At 35.6% G+C, this 27576-nt stretch overlaps 2 protein-coding genes across 13 annotated transcripts in view; both read left to right on the forward strand.

Annotated features, from left to right (window-relative positions):
* The window catches only part of LOC147833463 (uncharacterized), a 54193-nt gene extending 52492 nt beyond the window's left edge, over positions 1–1701 (forward strand). The window contains exon 17 of the mRNA XM_087287740.1: positions 1594–1701. Within this exon, the coding sequence (XP_087143866.1) occupies positions 1594–1701 (108 nt within the window). The remainder of the gene's footprint in view (positions 1–1593) is intronic.
* Positions 257–27576, forward strand: scn1ba (sodium channel, voltage-gated, type I, beta a). Of its 12 annotated transcripts, none has more exons than XR_015510488.1 (8): positions 257–1955; positions 16352–16447; positions 16881–17047; positions 19193–19430; positions 24004–24145; positions 24654–24725; positions 24816–25487; positions 25539–25816. XR_015510488.1 is itself a non-coding variant. In XM_087285770.1 (8 exons), the coding sequence occupies exons 4-7, from the start codon at positions 16973–16975 to the stop codon at positions 24718–24720; spliced, it is 522 nt and encodes a 173-aa protein (XP_087141896.1). In that variant the 5' UTR covers positions 257–1704; positions 1817–1955; positions 16352–16447; positions 16881–16972; the 3' UTR covers positions 24721–24725; positions 24816–27576.

Below are 27576 nucleotides of genomic sequence, written 5' to 3' on the forward strand. Positions count from 1 at the left end.
AATCTGTTCCCGAATAATCCGGGCGTCACGAGAATGTTTGAAAAGAAACGCGTCTTGCATCACGAGTCAGCACTAAATGACACCTGAACCAACCGCGTGAATGAACGTGTCGCTCGATAAACCATATATTTACGTTGCCATAACGACTTGGGCATTTAACCCTCATCTATCTCGCTTTCCATCCATCCCAATACTGCTGCAATGCATCAATATCGCATCTCCCTCCCCCATCTATGGTCCATCCCCGCGCCCTCCCAGTCCCTCCTCGCCTATCCCAAACGGAGCATCCACGAATGAACGCGCCGCGCTTTGGTTTAACGGTGTGGTGCTCCGGATTCTTTTGTGCAGCTCTTACTTTCAGCACCGAACATTGATGAGGGTACGAAGCCCAAAATGTGCTTCATTTCCCTCAGATAAACGCCTCGGGTGGACGACGGAATGATTTAACGAGAATTCATCAAGCGAGAATACGGTTTTTGGTGGATCTTTACCAGCTGAAGGAAGACAAAACGAGGGCAAGGAGGATTATTTTGTGTAAATACCTGTGGAAATCGGTTACGGTAGGCTGCGATATATATACAACGAGCAAAGGAAGCACCCTGAGGGCACGTTTATTATTGTTGACAGGGAAAATACCGTCGCCTATATTCGTATTTTCCTTCAGCCGAAATATATAACCTCTGAATATAGTCTTAAATGGGAATGTAGTTGAAATTAATTCATTTATATATAATGTGTGACGCACGAATGATGAATTATTAGCTATCATTATAGACTGTTAGACATATGCCTTGATGTTTAACAGTTGGAAATACAGGCGCCTTGACAAAATTACCAGATGGCATGAGCCATAACTACATCCGGCCATAGTAAACACTTGCTGCATGTGCTAGCAACTTCATATGCATTTATTTTACCAAAAGACAAGGATTAATTCTATGTTTTCAATGTCAATTGCAATGTAAATCTCCTCACATCACACATTTAGCAGCCCATTCCTCATCATAATTGGCTGTACGCCTATAACTTCAAGTAGGAATTGATCATTGGAGATTTCTCTGTAAGTTCACGCATTAACATAAGCAATAATCCACAAAATACACATGTAAATATTGTTTATTCTAAAAGGGAGTGACTGAATGTAAGTTTGCACAAAGCCAAAGACACATAATCATGAACTAAATCTATTTTCCATTTGTGTCAAAGATTGCATTGCTAAAAATCATCAGGTTAAACCACCCAACATAAATGCATATCCCAAAATCCTTAGTTAAGCTCACTCGTCTTCCATTATCTACATGCATTTCTCATTAAAACCTCAACAGCAAGTCTTCCGCTGTCAAGACAATAGCACATATCTAACAAAATCTAGTTTATGAAATTAAATATTGATCAGAGTATAACATATACTGTATTTTAGAAAATTAGACATTGATCAGAGAATTTTAATCACTATATTCATATCTATTATTAAGAATGCACTTGGGAGTATTTAAATAGAGAAAGAAGTAGAGGTAGTGATTGAAACTTGAGTCCTCAGCTCATTTTTCGTTCGTGGAGTAACTGAATACTCTGTGTGTGGACTTATTGAAGGGATCGTGTGCACAGAGGGCGTCACATATCTCAAACTCTCTCACTGAACTCCTCATCACAACACTCATCTGCAGGAACAAGAGCAAGCATCCTCAGGATCTGAACTGAACAGTAAAACCCACCATCATCTCCTTTCCCAAACTGTTTAATAAGAGATCCAAAGGACATATTGGATTTGCAATTGATCTGCTGTCTCGTGGACTACTTGCCTCCTTCTCTTTAGTTTGAGTTTGTGAGTTTGTGAGTGTGTGTGTGTTTGTGTGTGAGTGGGAACGACAGAGACTCGACTCTGAAAACAAAGTCTGTGAAGATGTCTGCACTGCGGCTTCTGTGGGTCCCTGCGCTGTTGTGTTTAACACATGGTGAGTGTCTTAAATGCACTTTTATAGACACATTACAGCTGTAATCTTTGTCTGTGTGTGTGTGTGTGTGTGTCAGTCAGGCCAGTGCAGAGCTGGAGGTGCCTGAATAGCAGGAATGCACTCTGAAGCTAAATTGCATCAGCTGCTGTTATGTGTTGGGATTTTGGAATTTTGGATAGACAGATATATGTGACCCTGGACCACAAAACCAGTCTTATGTTGCACGGGTATATTTTTGGCAATAGTGCAATATGCATTGAATAATCAATTGCCCTTTAAGATCATTAGGATATTAGTTATCATGATATAATTTGTAAATATCAAAACACAATCTTTGAGTAGTGATATGCATAAGAACTTAATTAGACAACTTTAAAAGGGGAATTTCTCAGTGTTTACATTTTTTTTAAACCCTCAGATTACATATTTTTAAATACTATAGGTGTGCATATCGGCCAAATATTGTCCATTCATAATATGGAAAGCTTATTTATTAGATTTTCAAACTAAATTACTGGTTGACTTTCACTAGGGCCAGACGGAAACTGCTGACATTTTTTGCTATTTCTGAGCAGTATTGTGTTAAAAATCTGCGGATTATGCGGAATGATTTTGGGATTATTATAACTAAAACCTCTTTTATGAAATTAAAAAGTCATACATTTTTAACTTGTATTTAATGTTTACAATGCAAATCCAATTAAATCCACTTTATTTAGTAAACAAAGCAAGTCTCTCATTTAATATCTCTACTAAAAGACAGAAAATAGGACTGAACAAACTGTATTGTAAATAAATCACATAAATATTTTCATATTAGTCAATAATTATACTTAAAGTAATTTAAAAACTGTATAAATCTAAATTTGCACACATTTACACTGTAAATAAACAATATGATGGGCTGAAAATCTGCGGAATTCTGCACACGCAGATTTCATGTGGACCTACTTATGACTGATTCCTTGTGGTCAAGGGTCACATGTATTTATTAACCTTATACAATATAACAAGCATAAAAATTGCATATAAATTGACAATAATGCCTAATATATTCATATAAATGTGACACTTTAATGAATTGTGTATGCATCTAAGACATTTTGGTGTTTGTTGTCTAATTAAATACATTTAGATTATAGATTATTATTGACAGTAATTACAATTACTAATTACAATATTATAATTTTAATAATATAATTAATAATATTACAATATTTAAATTAATATTGCACAATATAATATTACAATATTAAATACAATATAATTACAATATAAAATTAGTACTATTATATAGGATATAAAGATATAGGTGAATGTATTAAATGTTTAAATAATTAAAAAGATATTCCTGATAAATAGGTACAGTGCTCAGCATAATTGAATACACCCCATTTTGAAAAAGAATATTTTTATCCATTTCTTAGTGAATATAGGCAATGTATTTTGGTGCATTTAACCAAAACTGGTTTATAAGACTGATATATTCAATGAAATAATATCTTAGTTTCCAAACATATTTAGAAATGGAAAGATAATACAATTAAATTAAAGCAAAATATTGCACAAAAAAAAAAATTAAACCTACAAAATTAAAACAATTTATTTTATTTTTTTTTGCTTCTCTTGATTTTTCCTCTATTTTCTATAACATAAATTTGGGTGTACTAGTTGGCCCATTATCGCAAGTTATTTTGTTAGATAAGCTCCAGATTTGGCTTCAGTATTGAATAATCTAATATAAATGCAAAAATATAATATTGTATAGCTTCCTTTTAAAAATAAGAATGAAAAAAAAATTGTCAGGGGTGTACTTATATATGCTGAGCACTGTATTCTTCAAAATAATTAATTTATGTATACCGATACTGATACACTGATATACAAGTCATGTGAGCATATGTTTCTATTTTTCAGTCATTATCTACATGCCAATTAATTTTTATTAGATTACTAGTAGACTGTTAGGTTGGGGTTAGGGTTAGTATAAGTTGACATACTTGCAAAATTTCTTATAGTCAGTTCAATGTCTGTTGAAGGAGCAGAATCAACAGATATTAAGCAGACAGTCTACTTATACTTAATTGGACCATCAAAATAATGTGTTACCAGTTTGTTATAAGATTTTTTGTACTATCGTTACACTGACTGACAATTTATCATCTGTAATTCATGGTAAAAATATGTTTTTGCTAAAATTAAACAAACACACATTTAAAAATACACATTTAAAGCTTTAACATTTTCACTTTTATATTCTGCATGCTTGAAAACCCCATTCTATACATTTCATTATTATTTACAGTTTAACAAAACTTGATATTTATAATTTTACATCATGTTATATTTTGATCAACAAACATGACAAAATGTTTTTTCCATTACATTAACTCATTAAAAAAAGTCAGTTTATTATAATTTACATATGTTGAAATCGCTTCCTGGTCAATCATACTTATATATTTCAGGCAGCAATTTTTTAAAACCTAAAAACTGAACAAAACTATTTAGTAAAATTACTTTATATATTTAAAATGTACTGTATTCCATCCAGAGCTATTTATATTGAAGTATTAAAAGTAATACATGTTGTTTACCAAATTAAAAGTTTGTTGTTGATTATACTCATTGACCCAATCAGAAGTTAAGTACACTCAAAAAGTGAGTGTTTAAATTACCTATTTAAAATGAGCTGAAACAACACAATTTTTAAAGATTTTTTGGGATAACTCAATTGTTTTAATTTAATCCACTTAAATATTTTAAGTTCACTTAACTGATTCGTATTAGGACGACATGAATGGTGTGGAACGCTGCATTTTAATAGTGTACCTGTCCATTAGTAGCATGTCTTTGGCTTTATTTAGCTCACAGTGGGTTTGTTCGTGGATTTTAAGGTTTACAGATTTCTCAGTAAAACAAAACCAAAGCAGCTGCCACTGTTCATAGAGCACGCATTGATGCTAAAACAGAGTTCTGAGTAATCGGGGTGGTCCAGACACTAATAAAGCTCTTTCCCGAATCTGCAGTTGCTTCCATCACAAGCTGTTATTATCTTCCAGTTGCTCGTGAATGCTTTGTTTTGTGTCGTGTTGTGAATGCTTGGTTCTGTAGTGGGTGTCTAAAATATGTGGCTGTCAGCGCTGACTATCTTTTATCTGTGACTGTAAGAAGGCCAGTGATGGAAATGAATCGCTCTCTGGGGAACAGGTGTTGTCTGTTATGCCTCGGCGATAGATGTCCTAGTTTACAAGGTGGGGATTTGTATCTCCCTTCATGTCGTGTGCTAGGACGCCCATTATGAGGATATCTGTATTTTGTGTACTAGTTGCAGGTTATGTAAACTCACTAGTTATTAGCTGGTTTAACACCTGGTCAATATATGAAAGTGTTCATCATTTCCTTTGTTAATCATTCTCACTTTGTAAGCAGCTTTGGGAAGATTGAGTTTGCTAAGCTAAATGCTATTGTCAGCGTGATGAACTATGTGTTATTCTACCAATTTACTGAGTTAAACTAAAGGGATTGTTTACTACTCACCCTCAAGTGGTTATAAAAATTGTTGAACACAAAAGATATTTTGAAGAAAGGTGAAAATCAGTAGCCATTGACATCCATACACTGTAAAATAGATCCGTTAATTAACAGGTTCTGTATTTTGTGATTAGGCATCAAGGTGGCTCAGTGATTAGCACTCTCGCCTCACAGCAAGCAGGTAGTTTGAGTCCCGGCAGCGCCAGTTTGCATTTCTGTGTGGAGTTTGCATGTTCAAATCCATGCATTGGCATGGGTTTGCTCTGGGTGCTCCAGTTTCCCCCACAGTCTGAAGACATGCGCTAAAGGTGAATTGGATGAGCAAAATTGGCCATAGTGTGTGTGTGTGTGAATGCCATAGTGTATGGGTGTTTCCTGGTGTTGGGTTGCGGCTGGAAGGGCATCCGCTGCATCCAACATATGCTGGATGCAAGTCGGCGGTTCATTCCGCTGTGGCGACCCCTGATTAATAAAGGGACTAAGCCAAAAATAAAATAAATGAACGTATTATGTGATTTACAGGTGTTTTCTTTTTAATTTATGGGTATGAGTTGCATTATGGGATGTTGATCTCTGTTCTGTTGACTACTGATGATGAAATCATCAGTAGTCGATCATTGTTGGTCGATCATTGTTGGTTAAGTTAATCCAAAGAATTAATAAATTATAAATTACAGACTACTACAGTAAAAAAAACATTACTAATAATGTCATGTAAAAAGTAATCAGATTACTAATTACTTTACTTTGAATTTACTTTTAAAACATATAAAATATACCTATAAAATACAAAATAAACTACAGCTCTTTCAGTAATTTAGTATTCACTGAAAAACATTACAATGGGTTGATCACAGCAGCTTGACATATTCAAAAGACTTAAAGAGTTCCCCCAAAACTTAAAATTCTATCATCAATCACTTGTTCCAAACCTAATTGTCTTTTTTTTAAAGAAAAAAAGACATGAAGAAAACTGTATAACTGTAACCATTGACATCCTTAGTATGTAAAAGCACTGCAGTGTTTGGGTGTTCTGTGTCTGTCTGAGGTAATTAGTCTACTTAAATGTGTATATTCTATACAAAGCATGAAGCTGAACGGTCAGTCTTTGTAATTTGATTCGCGATTTTCAACTGGTGTGCCTGGAAAATGCGAGCACCCGCAATGTGAATATGTGTGCAAATATGTGTGTTTACGCTCAGTGTAATCAACGTAATGTCTATATTTAAAATGTAGTTCATTACATTACCGCGTTCCCCAAAAATGTAATTCAAATACTGTAAAGCTACTGTGGAACTTTGTACACCAAACTCTGGGAATAATATATAGAAAATTAAGGCTGTAAAATGACAGAAAATGTTTATTATCAGGTTTTTGTATTGTAATTTACAACAACAAACAAGTGAATATATCACTTCAAACTATTACAAATGTCAGTAAAAGTCACTTTTTCAATCTTTTCAACATCTAAAGTTGTAGGAGAAAAGATCAAGAAAAGATCAAGGTCCCATAATGCAATTAAAAAGCATAAATAAATGATAATGAAGAAATCATGAGTCACAAAATACGGAACATTGTTAATGAACAGATATTTTTGTACTGTGCATAGGAAAAAACTGTTACTATAGAAGTCAATGGCTGTTTTGTTCCAGTATATTTACCTGACTCAACTCAAAAAGGTTTGCAACAAGTGGAGGATGATTAAATAGCTGGGGTTCCATCCACCTTTTTTTATGCATGATATGGAATATTACATTAAATATGCTTAATGAAAATTGCTAGATGTGCATTCATTTTGTGATACCAAAAATAGGCCTGATGGGATGCCATTGATGGACAAACCAGCAGACCCACCACATTATAAAATATCAAAAATGTTGTTTTAGTCATACTAAAATACCTGAACAAAAGTCCATCTTTAAAGTGGTTTAGTATTATTACCTCTAGAACTGTCTTGAGCATCTTCTCTCAAACAGCGATCTTGTGCCTCTAAAAACCACCGCATATTAATTGTTTCGTCTTTGTCTGTGAGGCGCAAGTATTTAATTAAATAAAAATAATTTCCTTTTGATATTTGACACCAGCTTAGTGACGATTTAGTTCTCTTTAACTGATAGAAACAGGGCTTTATATGCAAGTATTTTATGTGATATTCCAGTTTTGCACGCCACATCTTTTGGATGAACTATCCCTATTTAAATCAGACGCTGTCATTCAGAGAATTTCACAAAGGTGCTTAATTGATGCATATTATTAATTTGTGGATTTGTAATTACACTGATATGATGTATTTATCAAAAATGTTATATTCCTTATTTATTCTTCAGTACTTAGACGTCAATGAAGGAAGGTATAGAAAAGCATTAAAAATGCTTAAAGAATGCCATGATGTTTATAAATGTCCATCAATGTCATCCCATCGAGACTATTTTTGTTATCACAACATTGTAAACCACATTGTAAAATATCTAAAATGTTGTTTTACTTATTTTAAAAGACCTCAGTATAAGTCCATCATTAAAGTGGTTTGGTATTATAACCTCTAAAAAAGCGGTCTCACACCTCTAAAAACCACCGCACATTAATTGAGTTGTATCATTGTCTTCTGAGGCACAAGTCATTTATTATACAAGAGAAAAGGCCCATGTCGGCTTCTCAATGCAGCAAATTTTATTTTTATTTTTGTTTATTTGGCCTTAGTTTATCATGAATTGATGATTTTGTTCTCTTTGACTGATTGAATAGAAACTGTGCTTTATTTACCAATTTTTTTTATCTGATATTGCAGTTTTGCACATCACATCTTGGGATTAAAGCATAGCTAATAATGACAAAGTTCACCCAAAATGTAACAAGCTCTTTAACGTTTAAATTAGACTCTACTATTTAGAGCAACACGCAAAGGTCATTAAATGATGCATATGATTAATGTGTGCAATGGCAATTTCACTGATTCTTTTGATCAAAAAATTATATTTCTTAATTTTTGTTCAATACTCTATGGGCATGCCATGCTCTAAGGAAGTCCTAGAAATTGTTGGAGCAGAAGGTTAAATTAGATAACGAGAAAGCTCAAAATGAGAGCTGTTACACAACTTACTTGTGTAACACCTTTTCGGTACAGTTAGTCATTTTACAAGATCACCAAACTTTAAGGAGATTTAAGAGAAGTGTTTTAATTTAAAGGAGATAAAGCAAAGGAGTGAAAACTGGCAGATGGAAAGATAAACCATGTTTCAGAATGAAAGCTCAAGATAGAGAAGTCCCCTGTGGTCACTTATCTCCTTGTATTATACAATCTGAGAGTGTAAAATCTACAGTATCTGATTTTACAGAAGCGCCACATGATTAAGGATGGTGTGAATTGTTTCTGGAATGAAACCGTCACCCTTTGATAGCACTATAAATGTTATTACAGTGATGTTCCCTCTGGATTAACCCAAGGTTAAATGCTTTTTTCAAGGGCACAATGGCGATGCCTGAGCATGACCTTATGGTTAGCAGTACTGAGTCTTAAAGTAACAGTCGACTCGATATTAAAAGAAATTTGTCAGTTTTTGATATTCCAAACCCTCTAGCTATTCATTTTTACAGTGGTAGACAACAGTGAAATTACTCAGAATTTTTGCAAAGATAGTTTTTAGGGACTGTTAATAACAAAAAATCTTGATGAAAATAGAGCACAACAGATTCCAGAAATTAAAAACCCATTGATTTTTTTTAAGAGAAATTATATTTAAAAAAAAAAAGAACAATGGAAAAACCTTTAAATGTGTCCCTGGACTACTAAATCAGTCTAACGTTGCACAGATATATACATGACAATAGCAAAAATGATTGTTTTTTTTTCTTCTTTTTTTTACCACCGAAAATCATTAAAATATTAGGTAAAGACGTTACTTTACATCAAACTTCAATTTAGTATAATGTGCATTGCTAAACAAGCCATATTGACAAATGTAAAGGGTATTTTCTCAATATTTAGATCTTTTTGAACCCTCAGATTCCAGATTTACAAATGGTTGTATTTCAAATAGTGTCCTATCCTAACAAATTAGGATTTCCTTGCAAATTATTTAGCTTTCAAAACAGTGGACACTTATGATTGGTTTTATGATCTAAGGTCACAAATATAGACCTGTTGTGAGCACCAATGTTATTACAAGTTTGTTTGTGCATTTAACACCATCGTTCAATTTTATTACATTATTAAACATATTTATTTTATTATTTGATGAAAAGAGAAAACTTCTTATAGTTTTGTGGGGGTTGGAGTTTCAAAGCAACTTTATGGTCATTCATTATTGTTGAATAAAAGTATTCATTTATTTTAGCACATGAAATAGAGCCAATCTGTTCACATCATTTCAACCTCAGATGTGTAGTTTGCATAGATGGAACTAGTAACTTTAAATTACCAGTTATGTACTGTAAAAGTATACATTCATTTATTTTCCTTCGGCTTAACCTCTATATCAGAGGTCACCACCGTGGAATGAACCACCAACTATTCCAGCATATGTATTTAAATTTCAAACTTCCTAATGTTTAACACTACAATTCCTTTACAACTACAAATAAATATAATGTGTATTTTATATAGCACATTTATTGTGTATGGCCAGACACCCAAAGCGCTTCACAATCATGAAGGGGGTCTCTCCATACCACCACCGGTGTGTAGCATCCACACCAGAGCTAATGGTGGAGTAAAGAGACAGCGATAAAGCCAATTCAGTGGATAGGGATGATTGGGAGGCCATGATGGGTAAGGGCCTACAGAGGGACTCTGGCCTGGACACTACTCTTTACGAGAAGTGCCATGGGATTTTTAATGACCACAGAGAGTCAGGACGTCGGTTTAACGTCTCGTCTGAAAGACGGCGCCCACTGACAGTATAGTGTCTCCTTTACTATATTGGGGCATTAGGACTCACAGAGACTACCTACAGCAACCTAGTTTTCCAACTGGTCCCCCATCCAGGTACTGACCAGGCTCAGCCCTGCTTAACTTTAATGAGTAACCGGTCTTGAGCTGCAGGGTGATATGGCTCTGGCTAAAAACACAAAACACTCAATGCCAGCTAATCATCAGTGTTCAGAAACAAATCACACACCTACAACAATCATTAATTAACAACCAAAACCTCATCCAAAGCCAAATCAGACAGTGTGAACATAATGGCACTCCTGCAGTACGGTGTTTAGAGCAGGAAATTATACAGCTGTTAACCAGCCAGTGAAACTCTTATCACAGTAGGTGTTTGCTGAGATCAGTGGAGACTCACGCAGTGGGATAAACTCTGATCATGTCAGCTCCTGATTTCTATTAGTCTTCATTTAAAGCATCCGGAAGCTACACTGCTTTACAAGGCTAAATAATGTAATTCACCGCAACAAGATATCAACTGTGAGAGTGCACTGTTTGTCTTTGTCATCGCCTTATTCTGCTTCTGTTTGATAAATTGCTGAAAGGTCTGTAATGGACTTCATCTTTGTGAGCTGGTTAAGTGCATTTGCACTAATGTAAGCGAACACCATTATTCAAAGGTTTAGTGTTGCTTGGTAAGATTTTATGTATATTATTATTATTAGCATTAACAGATAGTTAATTTTAATTTGATGAAAAAATTTTTTATGTCGTTCTTGTTAAATAAAAGAGTTATTTCTTTTAAAATAATCTTTCTAACCACAAACATTTAAGTAGTAGGGAAGTCTTTTAAATTCATGCACAAAAGGAATAGGTCTAAATATATGCTGTTATGAGGTAAATTTTACCTCATCGGGATAAAAAGAAAAACTACAACCAAATGATCCTGTTCTGAGGAGATTTGTGACAAACTTTATATGGAAGACCATATAAAATATATAAAATGTATATAAAGAACATGACAAAGGACAAAGGTTCAAGGCTGTGTACTAACAATGGTTTTAAAAGTGGTTTTAAAAACTACAATTCCATAAAGCACAGCAAAGAATTTAAAACAATTACAGTCAAATCAAAAAAATAGCATAACATAACAGTTTTTACATAAGGGCGAAACGGTGGCTCAATGGTTAGCACTGTCGCCTCACAGCAAGAAGGTCGCTGGATTGAGTCCTAGCTGGTCCAGTTGGCAATTTTGGGTGGAGTTTGCATGTTCTCCCCATGTTGATGTCCAAAGACATGCGCTTTAAGTGAATTGAATAGTCTAAATTGGCCACAGTGTATTTGTGTGAATGCGAGAGTATATGGGTGTTTCTCAGTACTGGGTTGCAGCTGAATGGGCATTCCACTGTGGCTACCCCTGATAAATGAAAAGACTAAGCCGAAGGAAAATGAATGAATGATTCTAATAAGGTCATCAAAGATTACAGATTACTGAAACAATAATATAACACTACTCTTAACTGCGTATGATTTTAAAAAATGCCAAATGTTTTGTAAATATGATTTAATAAGCATATAGCTGATCAACCAATCTATAATGGATCTACTGGCAAACTGTCAAGAAAGCAGCTCTGCGCATTAACAGGCAGGAAGGCTGTTTTGCTGATTAGACCAATGTGTAGAGCCGAGAAAAGCTGAAGGGAGAAGGAAGATGGCTATTAATCATTTAACAGAGGCTGGAAACCGAGGCCTAGAAACAAGCAAACCAATGAGGAGCGAGGTCTTTATATCCTAAGCAGATTTCAGCAGAATCCAGCACTGTCATGCTCCCTTAGAAAGCTGTGACGCAGGTTTTGTACATGCACAGGTCTGGTGTTGTGGAAAACCGATGTGCATCTAAGAAAAGGTGTGTCTGAAAGCACACATGAGCAAGTCGGAAAGAGGATGAGATGATGGGGGAGGAAGAGGGAGAGTGTGAACGCTAAATCTTTACAGGCGAACATACTGTATGATGAACAACGACTCGCACTGGTTTAATATTTAAAGGTGCCATAATAAGCGTTGATGTAATTGATTTAAATTGTTCTCTGATGTTTACATACACTCAGTAAATTGGATTGAACATAAAACAATTAAGTTGTACAAAAAACCTCAAGAATTGTGTCGATTCTGATCATTTTAAATTAGTTGTTGTAACTACTTATTAAAAATGAGCTGAAACACAATTCTTGAGTTTTTGTTTTTTAGATCAACTTAATTGTTTTGTTAAATTCACTTAAATTTGCAAAAACAATTAAGTTAGTTTAATTTGTGTTGAGACAACATTAAGGGATTGTGTGGAACCCATTTTTTTACAAAGTAGATGGTACCTAAATACTCCAGAAACAATTTTACACGTAACTTACAACCCTAGGAATTGACCTGAAAGAGAAAATGTTTTGTTTTGACCTTATTTGGAAGGGTCATGAATATTAATGAGATGTGTCATGATGCTCTTGGTGCTCGTGTTAGTCTCTGATGCTCACATAGCAGCAAAAAATAGCAGTGACCATTTTAATTCCATATTACTTCTTTTACAGCAACAATGTTGCAAAGGGCACCTATTTTACCACCTTTTTAAGATAGAAATCTTTTGATTCTCCAGAATATGTCTGTAAAGTTTCAGCTCAAAAAACACAGTAAGATGTGTTTAACAATCAGATTATTTATTAATAGCTTTAAGAATATTGGAGCACATTGAATGTCTCTCGATCTCCACTTCGGCTGCGTCAGATAAACAGCACAGTGACAGACATAAAGGAAGCAGATCTCGCGTAACGTTTGTGAGGAATACTACTGCAAGAACTTTCCCAATGATTATTTGATGTATTTGTTGTGGAGTTAGTTCAATCCTTTCAACAATGATGAGTCACACACAATGTCCTTACAAAGTTCACATACACAAACACACATAGAGCGCATGTCTTATTAATATGAGTATACGTGTTACTATAAAGACATGTTAATACACGACTGTCAATCATTTAGGTAGGCGCACTCCTACGTCACGTTGCAGTCATCCTCAATATTTGGATCCTATTTTTAACGTCACGAAATAAAAAAATAAAAAAGAGACTTATTGTGTTTAAATCACCCCAATATGACTTTGGACATACTATAACTACACACAGTTCTGTCCAAACAGTTTACAAAAGATGCCCTTTAAAATTTGAAAATAGCGGGAAAAGATATTATTGTAATCTCACTAGGAAATGTTGCTGGGGGTGTACATATTAATGATTCATTGTCAAATATCCGAGACATTTGTTTTGTTCTAATTGGCCTGTTTTTCACCAGGATTTCACACTAACAGGATTTACAGGAGAATGAGGAAGCAATGGTGTTTAAGGCTCACTGTATGTCATTTCCATGCACTGAACTCTTATTATTAAACTATGCCCATGTATATCCAGATTTTCATTTTATAGCGCCTTGAAAGTTTACACCCATTTAATTGAGAGGTTAAGGAAATGATAGTTGCATGAGGAAAATGGATAATAGAGAGTGTCTTTGTTATCCAATCATCAATACCGTATTGCAAAAAAAAAAAACAAGTTTCTTGGAGCTCAGAAAGAAAAGGCTTTGTCTTCAGATCTGATCGCCTGGGGAAATATCAGTGAAGCTCACCATTCACCCTTGACCAACAATATCGTCCTTTGTAGATTAATTTTAGAGATTAGATTAAGGAGATGTGAACGGCGGTGATTGTTAGACAGGACTGAAATGCTGGACATGATATCACATATTGGCTGATGTATTAAAGCGCCTTTGTTTTTATGGAAAGTCTCCACTGTTTGTCACAGATCTTGCCATTTCCCCGAGAGGCCAGAGTGTATATGTCACTGCCATACGGCTGGCTGGCATGGAAACGTTGTCCTCGGCAGCTTGTTTTCATGTCGAAAGCCTAAATCAGCTCCCAAAAGGCCTTTTCTACTCTGTCAGAGGTTCTGCAGATCATGGTGCAAACAGCATGAAGGTCATGAGTTCAGTTCCCAGGAACTACATGATTAACAGTGTTTAGCCAAAATTTCAGCCAATGGTATAAAGCGCTTAATTCAACTCTTTAATGCATTAATTCAATCCTGGGATTAAGCGGTCATTGTGCAGTCTAATCTGGAGTAAGTTGCATAATGTAATCTCTGTAAAAAGGGTTATGTAATGACCCCGCCGTCGCAGTGACATTGACAGAAGTTTAGATGGCAGTTTTTTGACAGTTCTGAGGTCAGCGTGTAGTGCACATACAGTATACGGTCCCTCTGTTTTAAGAGCATTGTCTCCTTCCCTCCCGCTATATGGTGTCCTTTGATGGTCTGCTTATTTTGAATTTAGTTTTAAAGCCCCAAATGTTCACTTTAAGTCAGCATTAAATAAAAAACCTATTTATCTCTTTATAAATGGTGGCACTGTGGTTAGCACTGTTGCCTATAGCAGTAAAAAAGTTGCTGGTTCGAGTCCCGGCTGGGTCAGTTGGCATTTCAGTGTGGGTTTTGCATGTTCTCCCCTAAATGTGAGTGTATATGGATGTTTCCCAGTACTGGGTTGCGGCTGGAAAGATATCCACTGCATAAAACATATGCTGGAATAGTTTGCGGTTCATTCCACTGTGGCGACCTCTGATAAAATCAGAGATAAAGCTAAAGGAAAATGAATGATCTTACACTCATCTATTCTCTGAATGAACATTCTCGTATTTACACGAATCTTTCCTTCAATTATAATGATAGAGACTGCAAACCGCATACTCGAAACCATACCAAATGTGGTCATTTATGCACAAATGAAACCACTCAGTTAAATATGTAAATTGAATAACTCGAGCTACAGATAATCTGTTTAACAGTTTTCTCACTAGTGCAGCGTTCAGTTTTTCCCCTTACAAAGTCCGCCATGTAAATAGCAAATGCTGCACACAACTGACTCTTAAAGGGAATGGGAGATGAGACTCTGATTGGTTTAATGCACGTTGTGCTCAAAACACACCCATAACTCATTAAGAGAATAAGCACAACCCTGTTAGACCATACGCCAGGGTGCAGACCATATTTTTCCATTTCTTAAATTGAAAAAGTGGATTCGGACACTCCGTTAATGCTTTTAGAGACATGTGCTTTAGACTTTGTGCTTAGATCATTAAGAGTCCTTTGTTCTGACCGCTAATAAACACACAAAAAAATGTGTATTGAGTATTATCTGGCATTTTTCATGTCTGACACAATCTCTTTTTGACCAAACTAATACTAAAGCCCCCAAAGTTTTATTTAAATCTGCAATTTTAACTTAGCCACCATCAACAGAGGCAGTGTGTTTGTTTACAATTATATTGTGCTAATTATTCGTCTGTTTTTTTTATTATCGTTGATGTATTTACATCAAACAAATAGTGGAGCAAATACAAACATTCGAGATGTGGAAAGAAATCATGCTAATTTTTAGAGTATTTACTTAAATGTGTAGAATTCAGTCTCAGAAAATTAGGTTTAGGCAGTAATTTGGATTTCTTTAAGTAATTTGCTTTTGTAGGAGTTTCAGTGTGTGTAATCCCGTTCCTCTTGTAAGATGTCTGTGCTAACAACTTTCTTTCCTTCCCAATATACCTTTCTTCCTCTTCTCCACAGCCAATCAGAAGTCAGTAAATCAATAATCTGTCATTAATAATCAGTGATGTGATGTGGAAAAAAACATTTAACTCTGTCTCCTTTCTCTTTCTTGTTTTCTTCTTCTCTTGTCTTCCAGTTGGTGTGCCACCAATGTTTTCTCTTTCCTCCTTCATTCCTTCCTTCCTTCCTTTCCTCTTAGCCATCAAAAGCAAATGATAACTCTTGTTTTCCAGATTAACACAGTAAAGAGAGATCCATAAAAAAAATAGCAGGACGGCTGTAGTAATAGTAATATATTGATGTGTGCGATGTTTCCTGTCCCTCATCTCACTGCACACATATAAACATTTCTCCAGAGGTCAGATTTGCAAAAAGGTGATTGATTGAGATCGATGCAGATGCTTCTGTGGAAACTGCAGGGTGAAGTGTGAGAAAGATACCTGGAATCTCAGGTGTGTTCCCTTCTGCAAGTGTCTGGCATATATCCTGGCATATATAGAAACATGCATCTATATATGAAAATATTGAGTCAATAAAAGGATCACGGCTCACTGCTAACAGTTTATTTCCCCTCAAGAATTTTTCTGTGGAATCAAAACAACCAAACATTAAAATGCACAGTTCAATTGGACAATTTTAATGCACAGTTTATATGAGTGGAAATAAAGCTTGCAAGAAAACGCTCGGCCTTGAACTAAAAAAGACAGCATGCATAATAATTAATCATAATAAAAAAGGGAACGCACGCAAAAAAAGAAGAGAAGATCTAGAAGAGTTAATGCCTGTCAGCTAAAAACAGAAAGTGGACATCAGTAAGACTTAGAGCGTTTTTAAGAAATACAGTACAACCGTTTCTGTTTCTGAAGGTCTGTTGTTTTTCCTCAGCTTGGCTCTGCTATGGAGCGTGTGTGGAGGTCGACTCTGACACAGAGGCAGTGGCGGGAAAAGGCTTCAAACTGACCTGCATCTCTTGCAAGATGAGAGGAGAAGTGGTTGCCTCCGCCACGGTGGACTGGTGGTTCATGGCCAAAGGCGAGAGTGAATTCACACACGTGAGTATGAGACAAAGAACAGGCAATGCAGCTTCATGTGACAGAGACACAGATGCTGCCTTTTTCCACCACACACACACACACAAACACACACACACACATCATGGATTACCTAAATTAATGTGCAGTTGCTCAAATCCTTTTTAAAATTTAATTTAAAAGTGAATTTAAAACACATTAAAAGTGCAGCTTAAAGGGATTGTTCACCCAAACATGAAAATTCTGTCATCATTTACTCATTTGGATTGTTAATGTGTTGGGCAGCATAATGGCTCAGTGGTTAGTTAGCACTGTTGCCTCACAGCAAGAACGTCTCTGGTTCGAGTCCCTGCTGGGTCAGTTGTAATTTCTGTGTGGAGTTTGCATGTTCTCCCAGTGTTGGGTTTCCTCCAGGTGCTCTGGTTTCCCCCACAGTCCAAAGACGTGCTCTATAGGTGAATTGAAGCAATTAAACTAGCCGTAGTGTTTGAGTGTATGTCTGAATGAGTGTTTATGGGTGTTTCCCAGCACTGGGTTGCAGCCGGAAGGGCATCCGCTGCATAAAACATATGCTGGAAAAGTTGGCGGTTCATTTCGCTGTGGCAATCTCTGAAATAAAGACCAAGTCAAAAAATTCATTTCACACAATATAATTAACTCAGATGTTTTGCAATGAATAATATCAGAAGATAAACCATGTGTAAAATCTTAGAAATTTAAATGTAATTTATAATAAATGCTAAAGGCTTGAATATGAAACAAAACCGATGTAAGTATTAAAATAAATATCTTGTGGATTTGCACAAACTAAAACAAAGATTACATTGAAATAACGAGCTTGCGTTTGAATGACTTGAATTGCCAAGTATTTGGTTTGTATTTGTGGGTCCTGAAATTATCAACTATTTTAATGAAGTTTATTTGAGCTGTAAATATTTCAACAAAAATACATTTTCATACTTATAAATTTAATACTTCATCTTAAACTTCCACGTTTCAGTTCCAAAATATTCAGTTCAGTTTAAAAATACGATGTGTAATAGTCAAACAGCAATTTTCAGTTCATTTTATTTCAGTTCAAAAAGTCGCTTCCGTAAATTCAGTGGATCAAATTCAGCCAAAGTGGATTCGGACCTGACCTTAATGCTTTTTGCATCATGTACTTTAGACTTTGCCCCTAGATCATTAAAACAGAGCCCTTTGTGTGCATGTTTGCTTAATCAAATACTGTCTTTTTGAAAAAGAGACTGTTGGACTCCCACATCAACCATTTGTTTATAATCTCGTTTTATGTGGCAAAGAAATTAATTCATTCATTTTCTTGTCAGCTTAGTTTCTTTATTTATCCGGGGTCGCCACAGCGGAATGAACCGCCAACTTATCCAGCATGTTTTTACATAGTGGATACCCTTCCAGCCGCAACCCATCTCTGGGCAACATCCACACACACATTCATTCACACATACACTACAGACAATTCATCCTACCCAATTCACCTGTAGCGCATGTCTTTGAACTGTGGGGGAAGTTGGAGCACCCGAGGGAAACCCACGCGAATGCAGGGAGAACATGCAAACTCCATACAGAAACGCCAACTGACCAGCGACACTTTTTTGGCATTACATTAATCATTTTTTCAGATTTTATCCTGTTTACTTATTTGCATATTTCCTCATTTTTTCCCACTGTATTGCCGAGACTGTATTTGTATATGCTGATGTATTAAAATAACAGATGAATAAAAAAAAATAAATAAATAAATAAAAACACAACTGAATGTGTTTAATAGATGACTAACAGACATCTAAACGTAGACAGCTTTGCTAAAACAAGGCTAAATTTGGGCAGTCAGTGAAAATATAATAGATATTTAAGAAAAGCCCAAAACTAGACTAGTCGTCAAATAGACAGATTAGACAGACTTTATATGTGTAGTCAATCATTTCTGTTTATTTGATGACTAGTCTAGTTTTGGCCTATTCTTAGAAGTCTATTCGATTTTTCACTGACAGCCCATATTTAGCCTTGTTTTAGCCAAGACGACTATGTTTAGACGTCTATTAGACATCTATTAAAAACGAAAAATGTTTGCTGGGGTGCCTTTCTCATTGGTTATTTGTCATAGCAGTCTCAGCCGTTGATGAAAGCTCTTTTTCTTACAACTAGATCTACACTTATGCAGAAATGACAGCCAGCATAACAGACGAGCGCTTTGAAGACCGCCTGGCCTGGAATGGCAGTAAAAAAACAGACGACGTGCAGGACGGCTCAATTTACATCCTCAACGTCACCTTCAATGACACCGGCACCTTTCGATGCTTCTTCGACAGAATCCTCATCTTCCCCAACTATGAGTACCACACCAACGCCACAAAGTTCATCACCATCAGCGTAGTAGGACATGGTAGGTCCATTTTTACATTCATTCATTCATTCATTTTCCATTGGCCTAGTCCCTTATGTAATCAAGGTTTACCACAGCGGAATGAACCGCCAACTATTCTGGCATATGTCTTATGCAGTGGACGGCCTACTGGCTGCAACCCAAGAATGGGAAAAACCCATACACTCTTGCATTCACACACACATTCATACACTACGGCCAATTTAGCTTACCCAATTCACCTATAGAGCATGGCTTTGGACTGTGGACCACGCACACAGGGAGAGCATGAAAACTCCACACAGAAATGCCAACTAGTCCAGCCGGGACTTGAACCAGCAACCTTCTTGATGTGAGGCGACAGTCTGAGCCACTGAGGCACCGTGCTGCCCATAAATGTAATTTAAATAAAAACAGCAAATGTTTGCATACAAATGCACATAACTGGCCATAAATGATATCTGTGCATTGTAATCTTAATCACCATACTTGCTTTGAAAAATGAATTATTTGTTGAGTCAAGGAGAGCAGTGATGAAGAGCCATGCTGCTGCTGCTGCTATGACAACACCTTTCATTGAGGGCTGTGTGTAAAGGCAACGACAGTGTCCTTGATTCTGACATCTCAAAGACTCTTCCATTCAGTGTTGACTCATCTGTCGTCATGCACACACCCTGAACTGCAGAGGATTTTCTGTGTTCTATCAGCCTGATTATCTTATCAGCGCCTTATTCTGATTTGTGTCGACATGATTAAAGGGAAAATTCAGCCAACAATACACATTCTGCCATTTACTCATGCTTTGCTTGTTATGAACCAGTTTGAGTTTGTTGAACACAAAAAGGGGTAAGATATTTTGAAGAATGTTTGAAAAGTCCCGGCTGGGTCAGTTGGCATTTCTGTGTGGAGTTTGCATGTTCTCCCAGCGTTGGTTTTCTCCGGGTGCTCTGGTTTACCCCAGAGTCCAAAGACATGCGCTATAGGTGAATTGGATGAACTTAATTGACCGTAGTATATGTATTGGTGTTTCCCAGGACTGGGTGTGGGCTGGAAGGGCATCCACTGTGTAAAACACATGCCGGAATAGTTGGCAGTTCATTACACTGTGACGACCCCTGATAAATAAGGGACTAAGGGAAATTAATTTAAATGGGTGAAATTGATGCCCTTTAATTCAAATGTAGTTTTGCAAAAAGACAAATTGATAAAATGTATTTAATATTTTTTTTTGTTATTGGGTGTGCTCATTTCTACACCATGATCTTATTTTATTCAATTATTTCAGTTATTTTGTTAAATTAGTTTCAGCTGTGGGTTTGATCCGGACTGCTTTAACATATATACACAAGTATATTATTAACTATTATAACTATTATAACTATTATAACTATTATTAACTATTATTAACTATTGGTTAATAATATATTATAACTATTGGTTCCTATTCATCCTTTTGTTAACTGAGATCAACTAATATGTTGAAATATTAGAAAATGTCTACTTTGAAAAAAATGAACATGTGAAAAATGCTTGCATGTGTCCTTTAGACTGAAATGAGGCTTCAATAAAGCTCCAATCCAAATCTAAAGTACAATTTTAAACTGAGTTTGGCAGAATAAATTAATAGAAAATGGTATAAATGTATTGTGCTGTTTTAGTGGATTCCATACAGTTGAGTGGGCTTGACAAATTACGAGATACTATAAATTATAGGAAACACTCCTCCCTCTCTTCTGCATTAGACACCTGTTAGAAACACTTCCATGTTTCTGCTTGTACATGTTCCGGCTCTTTTATATATTTTTATACCTTGTAGTTTTTTTCAACAGCCACATGCTCTATATTAAAGATCTTTAAATATTTGAAAAGAGACTTCACATCCAAATCTGAAGTACAATTTTAAACTGAGTTTGTTAGAATAAAAAAAACATAATAAAAATTATAAACTAAATAAAACTATCATTTTAATACAATGCAAAAATTAAAAACTAAACTAGAATTTTTATTGAAGCTTAAAGTCAAAAATAAACTTTTGAGAAGTCAGCATGCGTGTTGTATTCCTGCTGAGAACATCTCTTCGGTCACATCACATATGCTTACAGTGATAATTGGATCAGACGCAATGTCATGTCAGAGGCTGATTCAGACTTGCATCAGCACTGATGTCACAACTGAATCATTATGAAACTGTGTCTATCTTACATAATCATAAATGCTCAAACGTGTACAAATATGCTGATAACACACATTAAATCCCTGTGTTATTTCTCTTTCAACAGTATTTTTTTGTACTAAATTAAAATTATCCTTGGACATGTGCTTAAATTAAATGTAACCAAATATGTGAATCTGGATTGTCACAAGTGTCTATTTTTGCAAATGGCTGAATAAATAAGTTTTCCATTGATGTATGGTTTGTTAATATTCTATAATGGTCAATATCTGGCCGAGATAAAACTATTTGAATATCTGGAATCTAAGGGTTCCATTAAATAAATAAATAATACAGAAAATCGCCCTTAAAGATCCCATGAAATGAAAATAAAGTTTTTTTAGATGTTGGTATTAGTATTGTTTGTTTTTATGATATTTATGAGTGATTGAGCATCAAAACATGAACAAAATTCACGTTTATTGTAGAAAGTAGATAAAAGACTGATATAAACATGTAAAGCTTGTAGTTTATCACTTCTGCAAAAATAGATCAACATTTACATCACCTCATACTTCAGTTTCTCATCAAATCTTAACAATCAAATCAAACATCAAATGCTCTCTAGTATCTGAAATGCAGTGTTGGGCAATAATGTGTTACTGTAACGGCATTACTTTTGACAGTAAAAAATACACATTACTTTTTAAATATATCAACCATTTCAATATAATACGTTAGTTCATTACTTGGTAAATTAATTGATTTTAGCTGCAGTCTAGCCTACATCTTTGGTGGAGGCAACAACCACTGTAAAGAAGACGCGTCATGTACAAGGAGCCAGATTGGACAAAAGTAAAGTGTGCACTAAGTGTGCACACAAGAGACAGGTTGCACGCGAGAGAGACAGAGAGACTATTAACATTACTATTAATAATTACTATTATTAATACTACTAATGTTTGTTGTTTTAAATTGCTCAGAAAAATGCTGTTTTTATTTTTTATTGTTTCACATATTTTTATAGCGGTTATACAACAGCAGATTTTGCTCTTTGAATATGCACAGCTTACTTTTCATAAGTTGTTGACATACCACGTTTCTTTTGTGGTTAGTTTAAAAATTGCTTATCGATTTTGTTTTTGAGCAGCTGTTATGTTTTTGTTTTGCTTAAAATGCATAGAACATATGGTTGCTTATAACAGCAGTTTTTTTGGTGCTGAATTTCACCAAATTGATTCTGAATGATGATTTACCTGATTTATTTCAATAAGGTTTTGTGATTGTTGTATATTGTCGCTATTTTCATACTCAGGCTGTGAAGGAACATGTTTAAGGATTAAATACAAGCTTTAAATTTTGCTTTCTTGTTTCTGAATATTATTCAGCTAGTTGATCACCTATTTTATTTATTTTTGTGCTGCTGGTCTAACTTAAATTCATTTTTTATTTAAGTCTGTCTTCTGTTTTAGTTGAGAATGCAAATTAATTAAAACTGTGAAGCTGATCAACAGTGTATTCTCCATGCAGCACTGACATGACATTATAAAGGCATTAATAGGAGCATTAAAAATGTTCTTTTGAAAAGTGACTCGGAAATGACCTTTAACAGTGACGCATTACTTTTTGGTGTAACTGCTATTTTTCAGTAGCACAACACTGCTGACATAGCCCACCGTCTTAAAAAAACTCTTCACGTTTGACGGGCTTGAGCTCAACCACCATCACCAGCAGAGCGCAATAAAACAAAATGCTATTGACTGTTTGTTTTTAAAGGGGAGGATCTACACTATATGTACCACATTCTCTTCATGTTTTGGTTGAGATTTTGTCAAACAGAGTAAAAATGCACATTTCAAGAGCACTTCACTGGACCTTTAAACTTGTCAGAATTCCCTTCTTAATAATGAACTTTACTAATGTACTTTAGTTTTGATAGAGTTATGAAAAGAAGTTTCCAAATGTCTTCATTGACACAATCTTTACCCAACAGCATTCTACAACACTTTTTTTTCATAAAGGGATAGTACACAATAAAATCAAGAATGTTGGTGTTCACTTTTTTTCAGCAGAGCTTGTTCTAGAAGTAATTTTTCTATATAGATCATAAAAGAACTTTGGTAAAGTCCGACAAACCATAAATCAAACCAACCAGCTACAAAGGGAAACACATTACAGGCTTTTATTTGAAGCAAAGAATAACAACTGAAAAAATAATGATGGGATTTTAATGGCAGAAAAAAAATTTAAATTCCCCTAAAAACACTGCAAATGACACTTTTATTATAAAAGAAAATAATAATAAACAAATAAAAATTTATACAATTTTGCTCATACAATGACTATTCCCAACAACACACCCGCACAGCACAAGGCTTGTTTTTGTGAGCCACGGTTACATATATGTTAGTAAATTGAATTTGGGCTTTGTCCTACCTTCAGCAACCCGAGGCATGGCGTCCATCTTGTCTGAGGTGATGATGTACGTGTCCATTATCGGGCTGCAGTTGTGGCTGGTGGTGGAGATGGTTTACTGCTACAGGAAGATTGCAGCAGCCGGAGAGGAAGCGCTGAGAGAGAGCGAGTGAGTCTCAACTCTCCACATTCCCATTGAACACACTTTTCCTCTCTGCTTGCTTTTCCCTGATAACAAACACCTGTTGACCTCGTTAAAGGGACAGTTCACCTCAAACGAGGATTTGCCTGCCTCAAGTGCTTTTAAACCAGAGGGGTGACCAACCCTGTTCCTGGAGATCTACCGTCCTGCAGATTTCAGTTGCAACCCATATCAAACACACCTGCCTGTAATTATCAAGTGCTGTTCAGGTCCTGATTAATTGGTTCAGATGTGTTTGATGAGGGTTGGAGCTGAACTTTGCAGGTAGGTCGATCTCCAGGAGCAGGGTTGAACACCACTGTTCTAAACCAATGCTCTCAAACTCGATTGATGTTCTGCCTCTAGTTTTCAGTTCTTTTCTTCCTTCAAAAGTATATAACCCTAAACTGATCAGTGTTTTTCTGCAAGCTGTTCTCTTCTTCATTGCCTTTTCTGTTGTTCTGCCTTTCTTTCTCTCTCTCTTCCGTTCTCTTAGGGCGGAATATTTAGCTATAACCTCTGAGAGCAAAGATAACTGTGCAGGTGTAGCGGTGGCAGAATAACACAGGTGGGCTTGTAAAAAACAGTTGCTATGGTCAAATCCTGACTTTCTGTATTGAGGAATCAGTGTAACAATCTGCCTTTTGTTTCATTTCAGGTCTAAAAAAAGCCTCAAGCCAAAAGCTTGAAGCTCTGTCCATCATGACACGACCAACGGCCTCTCCGTCTCCCTCTCTGGCGCTCTGCCAAACCACAGGACCATTGTTTGACCTTTGAGTTCGACTGTGACAGAGGCACCATTATGAACCATCAGGGAAACACAGTCACACATTACGTTAAAGGAAGTGTTTTGTTTTAAGGCACATGATGACCGCTCTGAGTTTAAATGAAGGATGCAGTAATTGTAACACTGCACATAACAAATCATACCCAACTTGACTTGTACATATGTTTTAGCTCTTAACACCTGTAATGCTTTTTCACATCAAGAGAACTCCGAACTTTAAATGGGATAAACATAAGTCACTAATATATCGACTGAGCCAGAGGACTTTAGACATGTTAGAAACTGTGTAGTTCACTAGTATATTTACTGAGCCAGAACAGAAAAGAATATATACACAACTATATACAGATGATCTAAAAAAAAAACTTTGATATATGTGAACACACATCTATATATCCTTATTTAAAAGATCAAAAACACATGAAAGGGAAGAAATAGCTAGAAAATCAGAACACATTGATGTACAGTATTAGGGGTGTAACGTAATACACATTCGCAACAGAAGCTTGTGTACCCAACAAATGCTGCATTATTTTAACTTCTGTTTTGTTTTTAAAGCGTCTTCAAAATAATGGAGAATGAAGTGTAAATTAGATGCTAAATGAGTATGACAGCTTGTTGTTATCTCCATGGAATTAAAACTTTTTAGCTCACAGTTCTGACTTTCTTAGCAAGAAACAAGTCTGAAATGAGATGTTGGAATTGTGATACCGACTCAGGACTGTGGGGAACTTCAGAATTGTCATGAAAACAGAAATTTGCTTGTCTGTTTGGTTCTATGGCGACAAAAAAAAAGAGCATCATGAGATCCTAAAACTGCAAACTACAGTTATTTTATGCTGTCTAATGTGTTTCATTTGTTTGTTTAACTTGCATCTCACGGTTGAAATTCCCACGAGTATTTCCATTTTACAAAAACGCAAAGTGATCGAGTCTTCAGACTTTATTAAGCAAGCATCTTCTCGCATGCTAGTCAAAAACGGCAGGTGTTTTGTGCATGAAATGATTCTGGTGCATCTACTTAAAGATGACGATATACTTCAAACCTCTTTCCAAATTAACAACAAAATAATTATCCTTCTGCACACAACTGTAAGAAACCTATTTACAGCAGGACTTACTGACTTTTTTATTTTACTAAAAGGTTTGTTAAAGAAGCAGTAATATTTTTCCTGACCTGAAAAGCTGTCTTTAAAGAGGTATCATGTTGTGTATCGTTACACCTATAATGATCACACACACACACACACACACACACACACACACACACACACACACACACACACACACACACATATATATACACACACATATATATACATAAACATGTGTGTGTGTGTGTGTGTGTGTATATATATATATATATATAAAATTCAAGACAGAATTTGCAACTATGCTTGGCAGCTGGGGACAGTAATTAATGACAACATAACGCACATTTACAAGAGCTTCCTATCCTACTGTCTCACATACAGGGGATTCTGAGTACTTATAATACTAGCCACAGGTAAGCTAACCGTAACTAATAAGTCTTTGTCTCTCACATATAGCCTAATAGTTTCATTTAATAACAGACACAAAGTTGTTAAAGCAAATGTAACATGCTTATATTTACAAACCACAGCAGCTTCACGACCCACCATATTTTTAAACGTTGTCTGTAATGGTGCAGATTTAATAGCCAAGAAAAATTAGACAAATCACCCTGCAAACTAGTTTTTGTAACAGCAAATATGTAAAATAAATAAATAAAAACAAGCTAAGAAATACCAGTTATCCATATCAAACAGAGAAATAAGCAAAACCGCCTCGCACATTCAACTTATAAAACTGCGGCATCTGCACATGCGTTATGGATATTCATCACTAAAGCACAAATCGTCATTAAAAAGCACGAGTACGATGAAAAGCTATTAAAATAACAGCAAAGCAAATTAATGTCACAGATCATCATCACAGACGTGAAGAAAGTGCATTGACGTCATAAACGAGTTCTGCGATGGGAAGTAACGCGATACATTATTAGTAATGGTTACTAACAACATGCCGTTTCCCCTATTCGTTTCGTCTTTACTGACAAGATAATCAAGGGCTGCATGAAGTCAATCGAAAATGAATGACTCAAAGTTTAAAGCGTGTCTCATGTAGCACCAATGCATGATGCAAACGGAGAAGAGCAGGAATGAGATGCATTCATGTATGCAAGTGCGGTAACAAAAAAAAAAGCTCCTTTCAATCTTTCCTCTCCCTCTTAGTAGCCAATGTGTGGTAGTGACTACAGAGGGCAGCAGAACACTGCCAAAGTCTCACTGCCTTTATGCATGATCGAGCATTTCTCGAGACTTCCCAGCTCTGCTTTTCTTACTTTTGATATCTTTCATTAGGTGGTTGTTGAACTGGTAGATTTCTACTGCATGATTTTATGAATACCGTCATGAAGATGAACAGTTTTGTTTGCACTGCTGTGATGATTACATTAATCATGGATGGTATTGTACTAACATTTAGATGTCACAGAACATCGTCACTCTCTGACATTGTCTGTTCACTTTACGGCCTCAACAGGACCAGGATGAATTTCATGTTGAAGTGAAAATGTTGCTTGCCAAAACAATAAAATATGTAAAAAATA

The sequence above is a fragment of the Danio rerio genome, chromosome 16 (genome assembly GCF_052040795.2).
Source record: "Danio rerio strain M-AB ecotype USA chromosome 16, GRCz13ab, whole genome shotgun sequence".
Lineage (NCBI taxonomy): Eukaryota > Metazoa > Chordata > Actinopteri > Cypriniformes > Danionidae > Danio > Danio rerio.

What these genes read in the sequence shown, in the direction of transcription:
- scn1ba (XM_087285766.1), top strand. Translation starts at nt 1,904, where the DNA reads ATGTCTGCACTGCGGCTTCTGTGGGTCCCTGCGCTGTTGTGTTTAACA. An exon ending in GCGAGAGTGAATTCACACAC is followed by an intron (nt 17,048 to 19,192) that starts GTGAGTATGAGA and finishes TCTTACAACTAG; the next exon opens with ATCTACACTTATGCAGAAAT. An exon ending in GAAGCGCTGAGAGAGAGCGA is followed by an intron (nt 24,146 to 24,653) that starts GTGAGTCTCAAC and finishes CCGTTCTCTTAG; the next exon opens with GGCGGAATATTTAGCTATAA.